The following is a 23,222-nucleotide window of genomic DNA, read 5'->3' on the forward strand; positions in this document are numbered from 1 at the left end:
ACATTGAAGGAGGAAAATCACAAAGTTCAAACAAAATCCCCGAAAAGCAGTTGTACATTCCAGTTTCACATTACATAATCAGGGCAGAGCTGCACCTTAATTTCTGCATATTCACATAGCCAATGAGCTTGGCTTCTCTTACAGGCTAAGATAGCGGCCAACACCATCTCCATCTTTCCTTTTCTGTAGGGACTCTAGCAACTTGCCGTATGGAGAAGGAAGGCAGACCATTTCTTTCTGTCCCCTTCCACATATATTTTTTTCTCCTTAAAAGATTACTTGAGAGTCATAGGACATCATGTAGAAATTTGGAAGAAACAATATCAACTTAAAAATAAAACACATTCCGTAGAACAGTGCTCAGAGTATCTACACAGATGAAGCAGAGATCAAGTTCCAGCTCTGCCATGAGAGAGAGAGGTGGACTTGTGAAATTTATGCTAGTTTCCAGGAGGATGACACACCATGCTCAAGCTGGGAGTCACTGCAGGAAGAATGTGACAAATTATTCTACCTTGTCAGTTGATTAATTATTCCAATTTAACCGTTAGAATCTCCTAAAAAGCCCAATGAAGTAGGTAGTGTCATTTCCCCATCATTAATGAGTGGCCCTGAGGCAAAAGGCAGCTTTCTCCAAATATCCTGGCCAGTGAAGAGCGGAGGCTCGCTGCCTTCCGAATCCATCTATCTCTGAAGCATTATGGGAACTCCACAGAGCATCCATGAGATGGAGTCAAAGAGTAGAATCCCTGAGAGGCTGAGGAGGGAGAATCGTCATGAGTTTGAGGGTAGCATGGGGGGGTACGTAGGAAGACCTTGCCTCAAAACACAAACAAAACCTTTGGGCAATATATATAAATATCTATTATGTTGATATAAATATATAATAATATATAAGAATCATCTATTATGTTAAATATATATTTATCACACTACATAATCCTATATATATTCAACATAATAGCTATTTTATGCTTTCATGCACTAAATATGGAAGGTTTTGTAGCATAAAAACACAAAAAATTTCTTCCTGGAAATCACAATAAATACTCCCAGGCATTATAGATTTAAGCACACATAAGAAGGTGTTGTCCCCAAATGTTACTGTTCATGAAAGACAGACGTGCCGGTGGTTCCCAGGAGGCAGTGTGCTCTGATGCACTTTGACCCCCCAGCTCTATTAATTCTAAGTTCAATTTCATGTCACACAGCATCGAAACCAGGGATGTTTTCACATCAATCCCTGTAAAATTTGTTGATGAGAGAACAATGTCACAGATAGTTTTCAGAAATAACAGCTTATATTTAAAGCTACAGTTAACTCGTGGGTTGAAGCTGCAAGTTCCAGTGAGCCCAGAATGGGGCTGCACTTGAGATAGTGGGGGGTCTTAATGGGGAGGGTAAGAACTGGGGTCACTTGATACGTCTAGTGCCTTTCAAGGAAAGGAGAACAGACATATCTCACTGCTTGGAGGGACAGATCTTTCACACTGAGAAAGTGGTCCTGTGACAGACAAGGAGATGAGCTATGAGGACCAAAAAAAACTACACATCTGACCTTGGAATCCTAGCCTCAAGGATGAGGGAAAACCAATTTTGTTTTCAGACTACCAAGTTTTGGTATGGCAGCCTTAGTCAATCCAGTACAGTAAACAGCATTTTGGAATGGAAATAATAGCCGGCACAGTAACTTGATAATCACAGTGCCTAAATGGGTTTTCATATAGATTAAGGAATTTGGGACTGGAGAGATGGCTCAGCAGTTAAGAGCACTGGCTGCTCTTTGGGACAATCAGGATTCAATTCCCAGCACCCACATGGCAGCTCGATTCCAGATATGCATGTAGGCAAACCACCAGTGCACATAAAAATAAAACATGAGTAAAAAGAAATTTGCCATGTTAAGATAATTAAAGTCATTTGAGGTCAGGGGTGTTTGGACGTCATTTTTTTCTAGGAAGATTAATAACTAGCTGAGATTAGCAAGGAGTCAAATGCCTGTGAATATTGAATCCCCAGTAAAGTTCCCACCTCAGTTCGCTGGGCTCAGGGAGAGGAGACAATGGGTCAGAAACTGAACACCACCTCAGTGAACTTTTCAACCCCCAAAGTCACAGGACATGGTCACAGGAAGAGCCTTGGAGTGACCCGATAAGAACTTGACCTCTGTGTGTGCTTGCTCTTCCTCCCAAAACCCGAAATCTGGAGCCCCAGTAAACCTAAGAAGAGCATCAGCCCTGGGCTACAGAGCAAAGCCCAGGAGTCTCTGCCCCTCCCCACCCGTGTGTGTGTGTGTGTGTGTGTGTGTGTGTGTGTGTGTGTGTGTGTGTGTGTGTGGTATTAAATACTCAAAGCTGTCTAGATTATCAACAACAAGGAATTGGCATTAGGGATATTAAATAGGATCCTAAGACAGAGAAGGGAGATGGGTTAAAAAACAAAACAAAACAAAACAAACAAACACTAAAGTGTAAATCCATTATGGGTCAATCATGCTAAAACTGGTTCATACACTTCAACAAACACAGTACAATAGGGAAATCTGAGGTATCTGTGTGCTAGGTCATAACTTTTCTGTAAATCTGAAAGTGACCTAAAAATACCGCTTCTTTCTTTCTCTCTCTCTCTCTCTCTCTTTCTCTTCCTTTCTTTCTTTCTTTTCTCTCTCTCTCTCTCACTTTCTTTCTCTCTCTCTCTCTCTCTCTTTCTTTCTTTCTTTCTTTCTTTCAAAACAGTGTCTCCTTATGTAGGTCTGGCAGAACTCAATATGTAGACCAGGCTAGCCTCAAACTCAAAGAGATCCAGATGCCTCTGCTTCCTGAGTACTGGGATTAAAGATGTGCCCAGAGAATTTTGCATTTGTAACACTGCTGAAATGAACTAGAATTTTCACAAATGCTACAGAAGCCAAACAGCATCTACTTAATATTTAAACACCCAGGCATCCCAGAGGTTACCGCTTTGCAGACTCTGTTTTAGTGTCTGAGTTTCCACGCAGTCTGTGAAGCATGCCCACTTATTCTATATTTGGTATGGCTATTGTATCATTTCCTGATAGATTCACAACCACATAACTTGACATTCACAACATTCTTGTTGCATTCCAGTTAATGACCAGATAAGCTTGAAAATAGCTCTGTGTCTTCTCTGTGCTTATAACAGCCCGGTACTCATGAGGCAGGACAGAGTCCTCATTCAGGAAAGGGGCTGTGTGGCCACTGTCAACATAACCTCTCATGCCTGGGACAACTTTTTTTTTTTTTTTTTTAAACTATGATTTTATAAACTGGTCCACCTTCTCTGCCACTGGCCTCTTGCTATCTCACATGGTGAATACTTGCTAAACTAAATCTGATTTGGAATCTGGAATGGAGGCTTACTATTGCTAAAATACTACTTACTTTTTTTTTTTAAGTTCCAGGTGTACATAACACAAAATCATTAACTATTTTGCTCTATCAGTAAAACCCATCACCCAAAATCATACCAGCTCGTATAAGAAACAGCCTGGTCTCCATCCATGAGTGAATAATAACCAGCCTGGTCTCCATCCATGAGTGAATAATAACCAGCCTGGTCTCCATCCGTGAGTGAACCCTTCTCTTTCTCTAACTCACCCTAAAGCAATAAGACTGGTATAAGGCAGAGCTCACATTTTGAATGGCAGCTTTTGTTTATAACTTTGTCTGAGGTGATATTGCATTAGCTGGCACTGCTTTAGCGGTAGTACAGAATGATAGATGGATCCCATCACTAAAGGCTTAGCAACCAATACTGAGCAATAATACTTGTCTTTTCTTAACAAAATGAAAACTTGCATATGCCTTTAAATTTTAGAAAGCACTACATACAGAAGAATGTATAAATAAACAACTTTTAAAAAAAACCTCCCTAAAACAATATTTTAAAATCTTAATTCAAGTTTTCATATTTAAAACGAGATCTTTATTTTAAAGACACGGAGAGTTCTGAGAAGGCTTGCATCGTCATACCAACAAGCAGACACCATCTGCAATTTTCATCGTCCGTATTCATCCTGAGGCTCAGGAAATGTATGGTGAAAACTACATCCTTAAGAAAAATAATGAGTCTGGGGTGTAGCCCAGTGGTACAGTGCTTGCCTAGTACGGACTAAGCTCTGGTTTCTGCCCCTAGTGTGGCAAAACATCAAAGCCTTTTAGTCAATATCATCCAACAATGTGAACATTTCTCATGTTTCAAGTCCAAACACCTCTGGACTTGAAGCATCGCCCTGTGTAACAACTAGGAGCTTGTTTTACGCTACCAACACCTATACTCGACCTTCTCTTGTTATCTTTTTCCCCCCAAAAAAATAAATCCTTGGGGTAAATAATTATCTCCAAGCTCCTTAAGGCATATGCCTTCCTAAAAAAAAAAAAATCGCTCTGCTCCACCAAACACACACACTGTTGGTGAGACCCTGAACACACACTGTGGGTGAGACCCTGAACACACACACTGTTGGTGAGACCCTTTTCCATGCAACCTGCACACCTAGATGTTCTAGGTTCAACACTCTGTAGTTGTAGTGAAGTGAGTAGTCCAGAACCATCTACAACTTCCAAGAAATAGACAATGTAACAACTGAAAATCCAGCTTCTTCCAGTCCCGCAACTGAGTTAATTCTCTCTCTCTCTCTCTCTCTCTCTCTCTCTCTCTCTCTCTCTCTCTCTTCTGGTTCCACACAAATACAAGCACTTAACAACTTAACAACTAGTTTGTCTCTCCAAATTAAGGTTCCTTCAGCCCTCAAGAATCACCTCTACGCTTTGTCTGTAGCAAGTCAAATGGTGTAAGTGGGCATCGTGGCTTAAAAATGATGAACAGATTAACATTTCAGGGGCACATCGAGGTTTCTTGACTCTGCTTACATTTCTAGTCAGACTGTTGGCCTTCAAAGAGCTATGACCAAAGAAACCATCTTTGTTCTGGTAGAAAAGGGAAAGAATCATAAAGGTAACCCATTTCTCTACCTAACTTTCAGCATTTGTCTCTTTGATTTAAACTTCTGGTTGAAGGAAGCCTTCAGTGTTGTATGGGACAGAGATGGCAAAGACTAAGGAGTTGGGCGATTTGTGGCACCCTCAAGGGGTGAGGCAAACACTGGAGGTAGTCCCCGCAGGTGGGGAGAACTTGGGCCTGGAGCAATCACCCAGCCTCTCATTTCACAGAGGGGAGAACAGAGGCAAGACAGAGACAGGTTTAGACGCTACACATTCAAGGAGAAGCTTGGAAATCATGGATTCGAAGTTCAGAGTGGCCAAAGAATGTTCTCTACTGTTACCTAATTCAAATCATTTTTTTGCACTCTCTTTTTAAGGGATTTTCCCTATGAATGGCACTGTTTTTTGTTAGTTTGTTTGTTTTTTCTCCCTGAAGGTATTATTCTGGTTCACATCTTACAAACACAAGCAAGCCTTATCCTTAATCATCACAACTCCATCATTTACTTAAAATGATTCTGATGTGTGACGATTTAATGCAATGGGAGCTCACACCACATCGATTAAAACAAAACAAAACAAACTCCCTCTGCCCCCTTCCTCCCCTTTCAGGGGCTGTTTAGACATCTGCTTTAGGCACCTGCTGTTTCCAGCACGGAAGGGGGTCTCCAAGAGTCAAGTGAGCTTCTCTCAACCAGGTCTCTGCTCACTGGAGAAGCTGGTCCAACAATCCCCCCCCCCCTCCTCTAATGGAAGCCCCAGTATGAAAAGACAAGGCTCAGCTTAAAGTGGCCTGGCCATCCCATTACACCGGCCACTCTCTCTTTACCTGTCTGTAAGACCAGAGTTCTCTCTTCTCCATCCAGAGAAACAATCCTGAAGTTATAGATGGTCCCTGCTTGTAAATCCTTGGGGCTGCATCCATAGGTGACGTTGTTTATCCGAACGGGGTGGCACCACAGGGGCCCCGAGGTCTCACTGCTGTAGATGAGGCTGAAGTTACAGGGTGACCCCAAAGTCCTCCACTGGATAGAAGCTGACACACTGGAGATATTGGACTCCAACAGTGTGAAGTTACATCTCACTTGCTCTGCTAGTGCGGCCTGCGAAAGAATGGGAGAGCACAGGTTAAGTCCACAGTCTGCACTGCCTAGAGACAGTCATCTGTCTCCGGGTCACCTGTCCTCACCCCTGGAGCCCAGCCTCAGTTGTCCTCTCATCCTCCAACCCCGGAGAGGGCTCACGGGGGAGGGGGGGGGGAGTGGATGATGGCAAGCAACTTTCCTCCTAGTTGCTTCACCTCCCCCAGGAGCAGCTGGAGATGGAGCCTGCCTTCCTGTCGGCAGGGTGAGCTGTCAGTTTGGTGGATGGAAGGATTTCGTCAAAGGATGATTCTTCCACCTAGGAGCTGTTCCTTTGCACCTGGCAGCTCAGCCCCAGAGGCTGGGAAGAGGATGGGCTTGGTTCTTAGCCCAGAGGGCTTCAGCATCATCAACCCTTGCTTGGCCCGCTCACCTGCAGGAGTCTCAGCGCGATCCACAAGGCCAGTGCGGCTCCATGGTTCCGCATCTCGCTGGGCAGACAGCCCGGCCCCCTCGGGTACCACTTGTTGCGCGCTCAGCGCGCCCTGTGGGCGCAGCGCGCTTCCCTGGGAGCTGGCGATGCGCTAGCGCCGCGGCAGCCACTGCTTCTGCTGCCGCCCAGGGCGGGCTGCGGACGCGACAGGCGGCGGGGACCCGCGGCGCGCGGCCCTTCCCACGCTGCCATTCTGACCCGCGCTGCCTCGCCCCCAAGCCCCGTCCGGGACTTCCGCAATCAAAAGGCAATTTCCTTGTCTCCCGGCAAAGGAACAATGCTCCGGAGAGGGAGGGAGCCCCGAAGAGCCAACGCCTGAGGCTGCCAAGGGGGCCTGAGGCCAGCCAAGCTGCCCCCCCACACCCCCGCCTCCGCTGCCGCCTCCCCAGCCAAGGGTCCCTTCCGGGGCTTCAGGGCTCTGCCTTCTCCTCCTCCTCCTGGACTTTCACTTTTTCCTTCTCAGTGGCCCTCAGCTCTGTTGTCATAGCCTTCAACAGTGCTTGAGCCCTCTCACTTTTCAGCCTCCCCCCTCCCCTCTCCACACCCAGCCTTCCCCTCCCTATCTTCCTTCCTATCTTTCTCATCTGGTTTCTCCAGGGCCTCCTTTCCCAGGCTTAAACTTGACCTGAGCACATTTCCCTGGGTCGCCCACACTCTTTCCTGAAGCCTTTTATTAGAGGGCTTTAGCCCTTCTCACCTCAAAACACCCATTTGTCACTGTCCACATCCTTCTGACACCAGCCAGAAGAAGACCCTCAAGAGCCCGCCCATTATCAACACAACCTTCACCCCCCCCCCCACAGTTCCCCAATCCACTTGCATAGGTCTTTGGGGTCCCTAAACCTTAAGAAAATACTGTAACTGACAACAAAATAGCTACCACCAAGTACTCAGGCCCCAGCAAGCAATTTCAGCACTGATCACGCAGGTAGTCCAGGGGTCCATCATCCCCAACAGACAGAAGGAACCAAGACCAACTTCAGTTCAATGGAAAACACCCCCACAACTCAGTTTCCCACACCTCTCGAAGAAGCTCGTGCAGTGTTTCCCACACCAACTGTGAGCACCGTGAGCAAGTGTCCTATAACCCGAAGACATGCATGTCTCAAAGTGATTCTGAGAAAAAACAAAACTCCATCCAAAAGATCAAAGTATTGACTGGCACTTAGAGGCTTTGCGACCACGTTTATAGTTTCACGACTTTGAGATTCTTAACAAAAGATAGGACCCCACTGAAATGCCTAAGGTAAGGCCAAATTCTGTTCTGATTCCATCGTGTGTTTGCTTAAGGTAGTTCTTAGCCCGCTACATGACCTCCCTGCAACTATCAGGTCTGCCTTGGCAACACATTTGAGATTTCCACGGCTTGACTATATTTCCAGATGTATTAGCCAAGATAATTGGCAAGTGTCTTTTTAAAATGACTACTATGCTCTGGCAGGAATGAAGATTTTAAGGTTTTCTGACCATTACCTAACTTTGTGTGTCTTTGTGGATTTTGCCTTTTAAAAAATGCTATATCCTAGAGCCAGGACACCATGAGTTTTCCAGAGTGCTGAGCCTGCTCTTGGTCTGGCTATTAATAAAAGACTCAAAAGTCTTAATTAGCTTAATCAGCATGGTTGTCAATAACTGTCTCACATGGATCATCACACCACATTTCAAATCACTGGGGGGGGGCGGATAAGACACCAACTCATAATATATATATATATATATATATATATATATATCACAAAACGGAGACACATTCTTGGCTACGTATGTCTATTATAGTCACTTTGCAGGAAAGTAGAAAACTTGAAGAAAGTGAAAATTACCTCAGTTCTTTTAGAAAATATGCTTGTTAATGTTTCTTAATGGAAAACCTTAAGAGTCTTCAGGGCTGAAATAGATGCCAACAGGTCTGAAATCTCCCTTGCAAGTTAGGGCTCACTCACTAAGCAGCAAGCCCTCACTCACAAATAGCTAGCGCCTGTGTGCTTTGGGAGAATGCAGTGTGTCCTGTTTCTTTGCCCAGGGTTCTCGTCTCCCTACGTATATTTCCATTTTACCCAGCACTCTCCACGGCCTGGCACACCTTTCTATCATGGCCCATAGTCTTCTTCTCCCGTCCATTAGCTGGGCTCTTCATTACAAGCACCAGCTGCCTTGAGCAACGTTTCTTTTCAGTTCATTCCTCCTTACCCTCTTCTTACCTTCTGTATTCAGAGAACAAGACTACCTCAGTTGAAGGATGTTGTTCTAAAGGCTTCCCAGAGAGAGCGCCTATACAATAAAAGACGTGAAAGCAACTTGGCAAACCTCATCTACCAGTGGTAGTTTGTAACAAGGGCAGCATCCAAACCCATTCATCTTATTTTAATTTTGGTTCTCTTTTAAGTTCATTCATTGCATAGGCTGAGTTTACTAATTCCTGATGTTTATGCCATTCTTTGTCATCTTCTCTGGGATAGTCACTGTCCTCTGGAAATCTTCAATGAATCCAATCTTTCCCAAGCTCTCTCTCTCCCTCCCTCTCTCTCTCTCTCTCTCTCTCTCTCTCTCTCTCTCACACACACACACACACACACACACACACACTTGAGGACACACATACACACTAACTAGCATGCTGTGTCTTTGTGACCAAGCTTTTTAACATATCTAATGATCCTTCCTTATGACTTAGACGGATATACCTGAAGACATTTGAAAAGAAGCAAACAGGGACTGTGAGAAAATACCTTTCCAATATTACTGCTAGGCATTTCCCAAAATAACAGGAACCCAACCAAGAGTGCTCCCAGGACCAACAGTTGGGAAAGTAACAATTCATGTTTTTAAATCCATTTTTAAAATTTTTGAGCTATCAAAGATGAACATGTATATTTAGAATAATTGTTTTAAAATCATTTTTAATATCCTCAACATAGTTTAAGAACCATATCAGTACATGATGGGAAGGACCAGTAGTTATAAACATTTCTTTTGCAAAGGTATATTACTTCAGACTTTAATTTATCATTGGTTTATCATTATCATCTACATAGCTTCCAATACTTTGTGGGTTCAAAATAGCCCATAAACATTAATATGTAATGAGAGACAACGGGCCTGACTTAAACTTGGACTTTTGCTGACTATTTTTCCTTTTGAAATAACAAATACAGGGGCTGCAGACGTAGCTAATCAGTAGGAGCACTTGTTGAGGACCTGGGTTCAGGTCTTGGAAACCACATGGTAATTCACAACTATCCTTAACTGTAGTTTTAGGGGACCCTATGCTCTCCTGACCTCATGGGCACCAGATGGGCATGCATATGGTACACATGACATGACAAGACAAAACACACACATATAAAATCAACAAAAGTTTTTAAAAAATGGAATCACAGCTACAGCATTAATATGCATATCTGCAAATGTGGCTTCAAGTTCTAGGAGCACAGTACACACCCCTGCCAGGGATCATTTTTTAGGAGGGGGCTTATGAAACTCTGTACACAGTATAAATACATTGACTCGTTTCTTATTTGCTTTCATTGTTTGGAATTCCTCAACTGCTTTTGAGCCCATTTGTCCTATCACGTGACCCTGAATTTGCTTTTAGAAGTCATTGCATTCCAGGAATGGGGATCAGGCATCCTGCTCCATCACAGTGGCTAACCTTTTCTCGTTGTCATCAGGAAACCTTTCCCAGACTCCACAGGAAGGGTGTGGCTGCTTCTGACTAGACAGTTGTCTTCTAAAAATGGTGATAAAAATTCACAGTAACAATCGTGTTTGAGTTCACACAGTCATTAGTTACAAGCTTGCGGCTAAGGCATGGATCTTGTTACATTATGAACACAGATGCTGATTTCACCAGTCACCAGGGGCGACAACCACTGTTTGGGAATGGTGACTCAATTTCTTTGTATATTTTTCATTGTTGTATTTACTTATTGCAAAGACTGACTTAAAGATGCAAGCAACTCTATAAGAGGTATCCGGGGTAAGGAGTACAAGGTCCTAAGCAAGGGACTGTCCATCCCCCTGGGGTCAGGAGTATGTCACCCTTGGGGACACAGGGTTGAGTTCCCTCTTTCCTTCCTGGAAGCCCTAACCTTGGGCACTTGCTTTTTATAGATATTCCATGAAGTAGGGCTGATTGAGTCATTGGCCACTGGTAATGAACTCAACCTTCAGCCCTTTCCTCCTCCATGAGATGCCTTCCAAGTCTCCTCCCCGCTATTGTTTATCAGTGGTGCCTCTAAAAAACTGCATTCACACGCGCTCAGGTATGGATGAAAAACACCATTTTGCCTTTATCTCTTGGAGCTGTTTCAGAAACTTAAGGCAAATATTCTAACAAAATATATTTTGTATTATTGCCGTGACATAAGAAATTACAGGGGTTATAGGAGCCGTGGACCATGACTTGTAGATTAAAAGAGCCAATGTTCCCCTGGACTCTAAGTGTCAGTAAACTCATCTGCAGCCTACTGTTCACTGCTCTACCACCCATTTTTGCCACTGGTTGGTAATGGCTGGGGTACAGTTAGGGTGTATGTTTTGTGGCCCCCGAAATCTCAGTTGCCTCATAACAAAGTTAGCTGTGTAGCTCCACTTACATGTAATTTGGTTTGAGCACGGCACGAGGTCCCCACATCTTTCCCTATCCCAGGGTGAGGCCATTCCCCAGGGAAATTCGGACCCAGCAAGCGATACCCACTGCTCGTTTGCTTCAGTTCCCTCCAGAGCATTTGCTTTCCCTCCTCTGCACACTCGTTTACCATCCACAAAACAAGGGTGGAGTGAGTCTGCCCACGGCACACGAGCACACTACCATTGTACTGCCTCCCATGAGCCCTGACTTTTCCCAAGCACCCCACCACCGGGGTTCACACCCACATAGGGATGTGCCTGCCGATGGTGCATATGACATCATTTGATGTCTCAGTAGGAAGGAGGTGAGCGACTGTAGGCCAGGGATTGACCAGGGTCTGAGACAGAGGGCTCTGTGGTAGAGAGGAAGTGGACTGGAAAAATTAATGCAAACAAGCCTCCCACGAGTGAGTGAAATGCCACAGACCCCCACCCAGGACCTTGGTTACCTGGATTTGCTTTCCTGTCTATCTCCTGCTTGCTTCCTTTCTTCGGGAGCATGCTATCTTTTAGGAGGTGCTCAGCGTCAGGCTCTGGTTCATGTTCTGAAGACCTCCTCCTCCGTATCGGACATCATAAGGAAGGACCATCTTTCTATACTTCCTCCTCACAACCCATTTGTGTGGCAATAATCTAATTATTTATGTGTTTGAGCACTGCCTGCATCTTTGGCCCTTTGAGAAATTCCTTTAGGGTAGAGTTTTGCTTCCTCTTCCTGCACAGGGTTCAGAGTACAACAGAATTTCACTGGATGTTTTCTGAGAGAGTGGCTGGATCTTTGAGGCTGCTTAGCAAATGTTGTTATGTGAATACATTCTCTAACAACTCACAAGCTCTTGCAGGTATGGTCTTGATGCATGCTTCAAAGGCTGTCCTGAGTGGGAAAAGGAGGAGAGAGACACAGAGAGACAGAGACAGAGAGAGAATGAAGGGAAGAGAGAAAACGGGAGGGATAAAGAGTGAAATAGGAAGACACTGAGTTTTGAAGGGAAGAGATAAGAGAAAAAAAACAAAAGAAAGGGAAAGAAGAGGAAGAAGGATATGATGAGGAGAAGGGAAAGGAAAGGGAATAGGAGAGATGGAGGAAGAGGGAGAGGAAGAAGATGAGGAGACATGTTCTTATAGGACAGTATCGCATCAGCAATTAGATGAGAACTTCCTAGAAATTCATATTACAGGGCCCTAAGGAATCAGTATCAGGGGGTGGAGGAAACAAGGAAACAATTTGTGTTTTAACAAATCCTTAGTACTAGTTGGTGAGGAAGAACTATTCAACCTCCAATGGCAGTTCAAAATGCTCCCTTATAGACCTCCAACCAAAGTTTCATTATTAGGCAAGTTATTTTTAACTGGTCCTTCTTGATTCCTTTCAAATCCCACTGTTTTTTCTGATTTCAAGATGTGACATAGATTGTTTAGACAGTCTTGAACAAGTTTAGAATTCACAAAATTAGTCACCTTTATAAATAAATATCATGCATGTCTTGATATTTATAGTGCTTCATGAAAAATTCAGTGTGAATGATACAGGAAAAAGATTTGGAGACACAGCTTAATGTAACATCAAATGTTAGACACAAGACCAGCCTGATGCCATTCCTTCTAGGAAGAATTGTTTTTCCTAGTACTGGGTATTAAACCCAGGAGTTTGCCCATGCTGTGCTTCAGATTTTTATTCTGACCCTGTATTTACTTTTCTTCAATTTTTTTTTTAAATCAAAGTCTTGCTAAGTTTTCCTTGCTAGCCTCAAACTTGCTCTGTAGCACAGGAAGGCTTTGAATTTATACCCTTTTATTCTGGCTTCTGAGTGGCTTCTGCTCACCAAGTTTGTAAAAGTGTGTGTGTTTGTGTTTGTGTGTGCATGTGTGTTTACATTTATTCTTTAAGAATTTCATACATGTACACAATATATTTTGATCATGCTGCTTTCTATCTCCCCCTAGATCCTGTCTAACACATCCCCTCCTAACTTCATGCCCTCTGTCTTTAAAACAAAAAAATAGACTCCAATTAGTGCTGCCCATATGTGCACGGTTGTGGAGGTATCTATAGGAGGGGTGTGTACAACATATCAGTGTGGCCACCCCCCCCAGAGAAAAATGACTCTCTCTTCCACCAACAGCCATCAGTTGCCAACTACTCCTCAACTAGATGTGGGCCTTGTGAGCCCCTTCCTGACTCATGCTGGGATTTTTAAAAATGTTTAATTATTTACATTCCAACCATTATTTCCCCTACCTTCTCTCCTCCTAGTCTCCCTTCCCAGACTCAATTGTCCACTGTCTGCCTTTGAGAAAAAAAAAAAAAAAAAAAAAAAAAAGAGCAGGCTCCCAGGGATATAAACTGAACATGGCATAAAAAAAAAATTACAATAAGACTAGGCACAAATCCTCATCAAGGCTGGATGATGTGCCCCATTAGGAGGCCAAAGAGTCAGAGGCACCCCTAACTCCTGCTGTTAGGGGTCCCACATGAACACCAACCATGCAACCATTAATGTTTATCATGCTGGGATTTTGATTTCTTTCATCTTGTACTGGTTTTGTGCAAGTAACCTCAATTACTTAAAAGCATTTTTTTGTTATTCAAACAAATCTCATGCAGTGTCTTTATTTATTTAGAGACAGGGTATCGTGTAAACTAGGCTGGCCTTGATCTGTCTATGCAGCTGAGGATGGCTTTGAACTCTTTATCCTCCTGCCTTTATCTTCCGAATGCTAGTGTTAGAGGCATGCACAAGTTAACGTGGCACTTAAAATGTGAGCCAGGGCCCTGCTCAGGCTAAGCAAATGCTCTACCTCTGAACTACAATAATATTTTCAACTGAAACCAATCACAATGTAGCAAGTCCTTTTCTGTTTTTCCTTGTATTCTTCAGTAGAATACTGGGGTAGAAACAACACAATTTTAGCCTGCAGCAAGTGTAAACACTAAAGCAACAGAAAGCACTACTTTGATGAGCAGTTATTTTTAAAAACGTCACAGCCATCCTCTTCTGCATTTAGAGATATATAGTTCGGAGTACTTAAAGAAATCTTTCTAGATAGACTTCCTAGATCACAAGTCTCCAGGAAATAACAAAAAAATATTTGGAGGGCAGTTTTAGGGATTGAAAGAAAAGGCCAGAAATGTTAAGACCTGTAATTGTTAACGGCAAAATAATATTCTCCAAGGGACCCTGAAATAAACCAGGGGGATCGAGGCCTCGGCGATAGTATAAAGAATAACAGAGTCCACGGATGAGAATATCTTTCTGAGAGCATCCACATGGCAATGCATTCCCACTGCATTGTATCTCCTGCCCAAACAGAGCTGGTCAGTAGCTCAGCACCGGAGGCCTTTAACAGCTACCCAGACTGGGGGCCATGACATGGTTGGTTTTCTAAACCCTGGACGGGAGGAGGGAGAGGGAATTGTTATCAGTAGGCTACACCACCACTCTTCAACACATCTGTACCGTTTCTTGGTGCCTTGGTTAAGGTTTCTATTAACTGCTACGAAATACCCTGACTGAAAGGCAAGTTGGGGAGGAAAGGGTTTATTTGGCTCACACTTCTACATTGCTGTTCATCAGTGATGGAAGTCAGGGCAGGAACTCAAAATCGGCAGGAACCCAGAGGCAGGAGCTCATGCAGAGGCTATGGAGGGGCTGCTCACTGGCTTGCTTCCCCTGGTTTGCTCAGCCTGCTTTCTTATAGAACCCAGGACCAGCAGCTCATAGATGGCACCGCCCACCGTGGGCTGGGCCATCTCCGCATCAATCACCAATTAAGAAAATACCTTACAGCTGGATCTCATGGAGGCATTTACTCAACTGGGGCTCCTTCCTCTCAGACGACTCTACTGTGTGTCAAGTTGACACACAAAACCAACTAGTACACTTGATATTTATTTCCACACTAATTTCTTTTTTTTTTCAGTCTGGGAGCAAATAAATGTTGTGTAACTTTCATCACAACATTGTAGCCGTAGGCAGTCATATCATTTACAAGTAGCAGTGACTCTAAGGGAATGGCTTCCTCAAGCTCCAGGCTTCTCCTGTATCTTCACCAACACCACAGCTACCCCCACCCAACCCAAGAGATGAATCTGCTCACAGGTAAGGCAAGCCAGGGTAGCTAGAGATGCTTTCCATGGGGCAGTCAGTGTGTGCATGACTTCTAGGCAGACTGGCTTCAGGAGCTAGAGCGTGAGTCTCACAAAGTCTATTCACCCAATCCTTGACAGTAGATAAATAGAACACGGCATCAGATAAGATTGGCTTTAAAAGAGAAAGTAAAATGGGGATGGATTGGTGGCTCATCAATTAGAGTGCCTGTTGCTCTCACAGAAGGGCTTGATGGTTCTGGTCCTGTCACAACCATTGGTAACACCAGATCCTGGAGATACGATGCCCTCTTCTGGCCTCTGGGTACCAGGCATGAATGTGCACATATACACATGCAAGCAAAACACTCATGCATAAAAATAAACAAATGTAAAACAACTAAAGGAGAAAAGCTAAACAAAGAAGCAGAGCCTTTAGCTTCTTCAGAGCCTTAAGATCGGAAACCAAGGACATATTTTTAATATCCTGTGGGTCACATTTTTTCTCTATGAGTTCTTTTAGATGTCACAAAGGAGAGGCTTAGTTTTATTAATTTTTTTCATTTTATTTTACATACCAACCACAGTTTCCTCTCCCTCCATTCCTCATTTCCTCTGCCCCTCCCATCTACTCCCAACCTCATCCACTCCTCCTAAAAGAGAGGCTTTTGGCATTTTTACAAGGTCTTAACATCCCAGGTGAGTTTTGGCATTGAAAAAAAAAAAAAAAAAAAAAAAGCAATACTGGAAAAAAATCAGATCTTTTCTTTGTTAAAAAAAAAAATCTTGATTTTTTTTGACTCAAAAAAAAAAAAATCTAAAGATAGAACCACAATGGTACTACATTCTGCCCTTTTCTTGGTTATCTCTAGTTCAACAAAGCTTCCTGACCCCACCCTTCTCTACTGGGTGAGGCAGACTCAGGGAATCTCTGAGACCCCTGAGTGCTGGGCTGACAGTGATCAAAGCAGAAGATCAAAGGGCCCTATCATGTTTTCCACACATGTAATGTTAAAGCTCTCGGCCAGATTATAGAGCCCTTGAAGGAAGAAGCCCCATTCTTCATCGTTTCCCCCACACCCCCAGGTCATATATTGACGGAATAAACCTTAACACTCGTCCACTGAACATGGGCTGGGCTAACAAGTTTGCATAAATCTTCCACAAAATAACGTCCTCCATCATCCCAGTGCAGAATTAAAACTCTGAGCACCACAGACTCCGGTACCTAGCACCCCCCAAGCCTTAGAAGAATTCGGCATCCGTGAAGCTGTTGTTCTGGAGGGGTAGACCCCCCCAACTCAGTGTTGAGAGCGTGTGCTTCTCAGCAATCAAGAGACATTTCTGAAATCGCTACTTGTGCCAAGATCAGAACCCCCAGTAAAGTATGCGCTTGCCGAATTCTGCCCATCCCTCTGCTTTCTTCCTCCCCTTATCCCCGCCCCCCATCTCACAGGGAGAAGAGCACACAGGAAGCCCACGGGCATACAGCCCAGACAGCAGGCACCTAGCAAGGATATGTGAGGACTTGCTCATTGGCCCAAACCTACGCGGGATTTCCAGCAACATGGGTACCCCTGGTTCCCACACAGACGTTTCTGCAGTAGGAAGTTCTCGTCTGGACTTAGTGATGCGATTGCATTTTGCTACCAGCTCCCTGCGAAGTACAGGAGGTATGGAAACGACCGGCTTTCTCCAGCGATGGCTCCTGGCTGGAATCCATAGTGTTTCTCCTTTCCACTGTGTTCTGCAGTCTGCAGTGACTGGGTTAGTGCGCGTGTGGAATGTGAGGGTGCAGAGATTTAAGGCACCTAGCTGCTCTTTCCAGGGTGTCTATCCCATCGTATCTGCATGCTTATCTCCAGGCTCAGCGCCAGTTCTCAGTTTTGGCTTACTGACTTCTTTCTTTTTCTGTTTTTGCAAATTCATCTCATCTCTTTCCTATTGTGGATGCTAATCTCTCCTCCTCTTCCACCCAGCGGCCCCAAGCCTCACTTGCTCTCACCCCAGTTCTCCAAGGAGATGCATCTTGCCATGTGTGAGCCACCTGGCCTAGCTGTGGTCCAGTAGCTTCTCGTGAATGCCACCCTGTGACAACCCATTGCAGAAAACTTCTTCATTTCTTTTTATCTTAAAAAATAATGGTTTTGAAATAATTGCACATCAGCAGGTCAATTACATCATTTGTGCACAGCTTCTGCGACCGTTCCCTGGACCTCCCAACTCGTCTGTCCGTCTGTCTCTGTCTATTCTTTTTCTCTCTGCAGAGATAATAAATATACCTGAACTATCTCGGAATAGGCAGCAGTCTTAATAAAGTCACTAAATTAAGGAACTTCCAAACTGATACAAGGCTTAAACTCATATTTGATATTTCAGTTTTGCCAACAATGCCGGTCATATCCCTTTGAGGAGTCCCTGTGTTTTTAGCAGAGGACCCTACATTGCATGGAATTGCCAAGCCTAAGTCTGGGACACACTTAATTTTGTGACATGAACTTTATGGCACTGAGTTCTTTTAATGGTTCCAGCTGTTTTTTGTTTGTTGGTTGATTGGTTGGGTTATCGAGACAGGGTTTCTCTGTATTGTTTTGGAGCCTGTCCTGGAACTCGCTCTGTAGACCAGGCTGGCCTCGAACCCACGGAGATCCATCTGCCTCTGCCTCCCAAGTGCTGGGATTAAAGGTGTGCGCCACCACTGCCCAGTTCCAGCTGTTTTTGTTTGTTTGTTTGTTTTTCTATAACAGCTTCCTTCCCTAGTATTTGTCTTGTCTTCTTGTGACTGTATTCAGGTTCTATGGCCTCATCAGCTCTTTTCTTGCCTTCAATGCTTTCCCCCCAACAAGCTAATTTCTCAGTTACCTACCAACTGATCACAGACCCAACTTCCTAGAAGCAGCTGGGAGCATTCCATGCTGTAAACTCTGAGTCTTTACTTCAGGCAGTGCCCATTTGGGATGGTTAGAGGTGGAATCCTGCAACTGTGGTTTTAAAAGCCCTGTGGGCTAGCTGGCGGTGCACACCTTTAATCCCAGCACTCAGGGCAGAGGCTGGTGGATCTCCGAGGGTTTGAGGCCAGTCTGGTCTACAGAGCGAGTTCCGGGTCAGCCAGGGCCAGAACTGAGGGGCATAGACTTCCCCTGACGTCTGGCACAGCGTGGCTTCTGTGTTGACCACAGTTTCCCTTTCTTTTCTCATTCTCTTGTCTCAATGCATCAGCCCTCGCCTCCACTACAGCTCATCTTCACAGAGACACCAGGGTGCCGGAGAAAGGCGACAAGGTCAGCCGGCCATCCCAACACCTACGGCCTGTTCCATGGCTGCATCTTACGTGTGTGAGTGTGTGTATGAGTGTGAGTGAGCGAGTGTGTGTGTGTGTTTGTGTGTGAGAGTGAGTGTGTGTGGTGTGAGTGTGTGTGAGTGTGCGAGTGTGTGTGAATGAGTGTGTGAGTGTGTATGTGTTTGTGTGTGTGAGAGTGTGTGGTGTGAGTGTGTGTTAGTGTGTGAATATGTGTGTGAGTGTGTGAGTGTGCGAATGAGTGTGTGAGTGTGTATGTGTTTGTGTGGTGTGAGTGTGTGTTAGTGTGTGAATGTGTGTGTATGTGAGTGTGAATGTGTGTATGTGAGTGTGTGTATGAGAGTGTTTGTGTGAGTGTGTGAATGTGTGTGTATGTGTGTGAGTGTGAGAGTGTGTGTGTGTGAATGTGTGAGTGTGTGAATGTTGTGTATGTGAGTGTGTGTGGTTGATATCGTGACAGATTATCAGCCCCTGTATGAACAAAGTGGAAGGCAATCCAATTATGTGTCGCTAAAAGAAAAAGGGAAATAAAAAGGAACCCTGAGATTTTAAGGCTGGAGGGGCTGGGTGAATTTTAAACGAGGTTGTGCAATTAGCAGAGGATTATGCATTTTAACTGAAGAAATGAGTGAAGCTGACCACAGGTAGGGCTTTGGAAACATGTGATAATAACATGATATTACTTCCTGCTTTTTCAGTGTCTCAACACAGGGTCTGGACAGACCACTCAGCTGTTCAGGACATGCTCTGGTCTTCCAGAGGACAGGGGTTTGGTTCCCATGTTGGGTGGCTCACAGCTGCCCATAACTCCAGCTCTAGGGGCATCATATGCCTCTGGTGTTCAAGGGCACCCACAGTCACACGCACCCACCTCCCTCTACACACACAACTAAAGGTAATAAAAATAAGTATTAAAAATAATTTGATCAATCTCATGGTCTGTGATACTTGGTTCTATTCATAACGGCAGTCTAAGTGCCATCATGTAGGGGATCTAAGGGCTGTTTGTATGGTTTCCTCTAGGCCAGGGGGTCTCAACCTGTGGGTCCAGACCCCTTTGGGAGTTGAATGGCCCTTTCACAGGGGTCACCTAAGACCAGCAGAAAACACAGATATTTACATTACAATTCGTAACAGTAGCAAAGTTACAGTTACGAAGTAGCAATGAAACTAATGTTATGGTTGGGGTCAGCACCACATAAGGAACTGTGTTAAAGGGTCGCAGCAGCGTTAGGAAGATTGAGAACGCTGACCTGGGCAGTGGGGATACTGTTCGTCTTCAGCCTGCCTAAACCACAGTGGCGACAGCACTAGCCTCTTCACTCATTTGGAGACCCCCATCGGGGGGCTGTGGTCTCTTTGAAGGCCAAATGGAAGGAAGTACAGAACTGTGAAAGCTCAGCCCAGAACCACAATAGCTATTCACAAACCGAGGAAATGCTGCTCCTCCCCAGGCCAGCAGAAGGGCGGGGTGGGGGAGGAAGCAGGCAGTGTGCCTCTAGGCAGGGGTTGTGGATAGTGGCTTCGGAACCAGCCAGGAATCTTGCTTTTATGCACAGTCAGCACTTTATCCCTTCTAGAGCATTTTTCAGAGAATATGCTAGCTCATTGGGGTTCCTCAAGCCTGGAGCCAGCGAGGGTAGAGATGATAACAACAGACTAAAAGAAGCCAATGTCACTAAACACTCTCTTATGTACGCTAGAACACCTGCCAATCTGGTTCCTTTAAAAAGATCTTTGTTCTCAAAGCCTCGGGAGGCAGATGAACGCCCCCTCCTGATCTCCATTCCAAAGAAGGAAGGATGACTTGAGTTGAAACTGCCAGGACCTAGGCTGGTTTGACACCGAAGCTCTAGTTCATCTCTACATCTGACTTGTTAATTCCCTTAAGGTCCTGAGTTAGAGGTTGGGGGAGGGGGGAAGAAAGTAGCCACAGAGCTTCTAGACCAAGTCAACCTCCCACAGTCAAATTCATCACATTGGCAGGGGAGGATGTGAGAAAAGGGGAGAGGTAAAGAAAAGAAACACACTGCCTCCTCCAAGAGTGACTCCAGGGTTATTATGGCTGCTTAATGAACAGTGGTAGCTGCAGCTCAAATGTGTCTTCCGTGGCCCTTGCCTTGATGAACAGGTGTCATGCACTAGAGAACACGGTGACTGAGTATGTGCGTTTGTGTGTGTGTACACTCTTGCTATGTTTTCTCCTTAATCGTTTTGCGTGAGTCTTTGGGTTTTAGCCTCTGTGTGTTTCAGGTAGACATCAGCAAAGTAGACATGGTGGTGATGGTAATGGTGATGCTGATAAGATATGGTGTCTTGTTTAATGGTTATGGGTTCACCATATATATATATATATATATATATATATATATATATATATATATGTTTGTATGTATATATATATATATCATATATTGTATATTGCAATATGATGTTGGCGGTGTTCTCATAAAGAAGCAAAGTCTATTGCCCGATCCCTTGGACCTGGGCTGGTTTATAGCCTGGTTTAACCTCCAGATGTGGCTGAAGGAGCTTTGGGTGACGCCAGAGCCTATCCTTCTAGAATCCTGCAGCCTTTACCTTTGGCCTTTTATGAAGCTGGGCTAACTTCCCATCGTGAAAGGGAAGCTGGTATTGTTCACTAGAGGATGAGGGGTCACGAGGTGAGCCTAGATGGCCGGCTTATAGCCAGCGATCATCGCTAGTCATGCAAATGCGCTGAGTGTTGATCTGAGTCCTGCTGACCTCCCAAGCTGAGTACAGCTGCAACAGTGACCCCTGGATAAACCAGCAGAAGAGCCACCTCCCTGACCAACCCCACTGCGGCCCATCCCAGTCACAAACCTTCATCTTCACTCAAAAGCAGCTACTCCAATGCAGTTCAGTTAAAACAGTTCAGCCCCAAAACTTCACAAACACCATGCATTGTGATAAAGACAACAACTAAGAGTCTTAAATACAATTTCCAACAATTGAGCTGAAATATTTTACTATCATATTCTTCTGATGCTCTTTATCAAAATTGCTCTCAAGGGACATGAATTTTGAATTATAAGTGACTTGTGTTACTTTTCGAAGACTCAAACTCCAGCCGCTTATAACGAACACGTGTAAAATAATGTTCCTTTAAGTTATTTGGCTAGAAGGGTGGCTAGATTAGCGTTCAAAATTCTGAAAGCTGCACGTGGAGAAACTGCCTTTGGAGAAAACATGGCCTTTTCACTCTCCCTTTCCAGGGCAGAGGCAATATTTTGCTTGAACTTTAAGAAAGCAGAGGTGAGATTACTGGTCACATTAGGTGCCACTGGTCACATTAGGTGCTACTGGTCACATTAGGTGTGACATCTAGGAGTGCATACAAACACCACAGTTGGTTTCATTCCAGAAACAAGACCCCAAACCAACCAGCCAGCCAGCCAGCCCAACAAACAAACCTGCCCAAAACCCCCAAAATAAAACAAACAAACAACAGCAAAAAGTCTTACCATTGTGTCTGCTATGATCTAAGACTACAGTGGTGAGCCTGTGAGCTCTATCATACAGGGTTAGATCGACCCAACCAGTGTGTGTCTGCATCAGCTCTGTTTCTGGTTGTTCTGAACATACTTTCTAACTCTTGAACCTATCTCCATGCTTCATAACGTCAGACCTAGGAAGAATGATAGACTATTCTTTTTTATGCTGAAGGACAACCTTCTAGTATTCAGGTAGATAGGTTTCTGCAGTAGTCTTTCTTGGATGTGTCTTATTTGATACACGATTGCTTTTCTGTAGTGTTAGAGATAATTAAGTTCAAACATGAGTGAAATGGTCTACTAAATTAGTAACAGGATGTGAGTTTTTGCTGAGGCATATGCAGTATTCATTTTCAAAAGCAAGTGGCAAATATCTCATTTACATTAGTGGGTGAAACAGCTAAGGAGCTGGCGTTAGGGAGTGCCCTGGTCGTGGGCTCCTGAAGTGATGGCTCTCTCTCACACCCCACATGTCTCCTTTTCCCACTTTCCAGAGCCAGCAGCCGAGACCACAATGAACCGAGAGGTGGGTAGAAGTCAAAGTAGGAGTGAGGGGCCTTAACTGGACCCCCTCTTTCTCTGTCTTAAGCCCCTACGGGGTGGAGGGATGGAGAGGCACAGTTGACCTTTAAAGGCAGATTTAGAGTTTGCGCTCTTGGGATAGATTTTTATATTAATGGGCCATGCTCGAAAGTGATGTAAAGAGTTTCCAAAAAAGCAACCGGGCCTTGCTAGCTCGTGTTTATGGGCAAGGGAAGAGCTAGGTCAGAGGGAAGATTTATGGTAATGGAAAAATGGGACCAAAAATAAAGCCCTAGGAGTAGTGCAGTACTGTCGCTCTATTTGTTTCCTGATCAGTCGTGATATATATGCCCAGTAGCTGGGTACCATCGGCAATGTCTCAGGTTCGATACAGTGCAAAGGCAATGAGAGGTCCGGTTGGGTGGATGCCATTGGGCTTTTGCATTCTTTGAATTATTTGGGTTGCCCATTGGGAAATAGCGACACTCTCAAGCAAAGTGTGGGCATTTTCTTTGTTTGTTTGTACTTTGGATTAACTCGGAGCTTTGCCTATCCATGTGCTCTAGTGCTTTGCCGTTCAGACATGCATGCCCATGTTCTCCAAACAGGCTCTTCTCATCTGTTCTAATCAC

The 23,222-nt window shown here is 44.5% G+C and overlaps 1 protein-coding gene across 1 annotated transcript in view; it reads right to left on the reverse strand.

The window, feature by feature from the left end:
• The window catches only part of Ptprb (protein tyrosine phosphatase receptor type B), a 97,228-nt gene that overhangs the window by 63,755 nt on the left and 10,251 nt on the right, over positions 1–23,222 (reverse strand). The window contains exon 4 of the mRNA XM_051176223.1: positions 5,794–6,067. Coding sequence (XP_051032180.1) covers positions 5,794–6,067 — 274 coding nt within the window. The remainder of the gene's footprint in view (positions 1–5,793; positions 6,068–23,222) is intronic.

This window comes from Phodopus roborovskii, unplaced genomic scaffold (assembly GCF_943737965.1).
Source record: "Phodopus roborovskii unplaced genomic scaffold, PHOROB, whole genome shotgun sequence".
Classification (NCBI taxonomy): domain Eukaryota; kingdom Metazoa; phylum Chordata; class Mammalia; order Rodentia; family Cricetidae; genus Phodopus; species Phodopus roborovskii.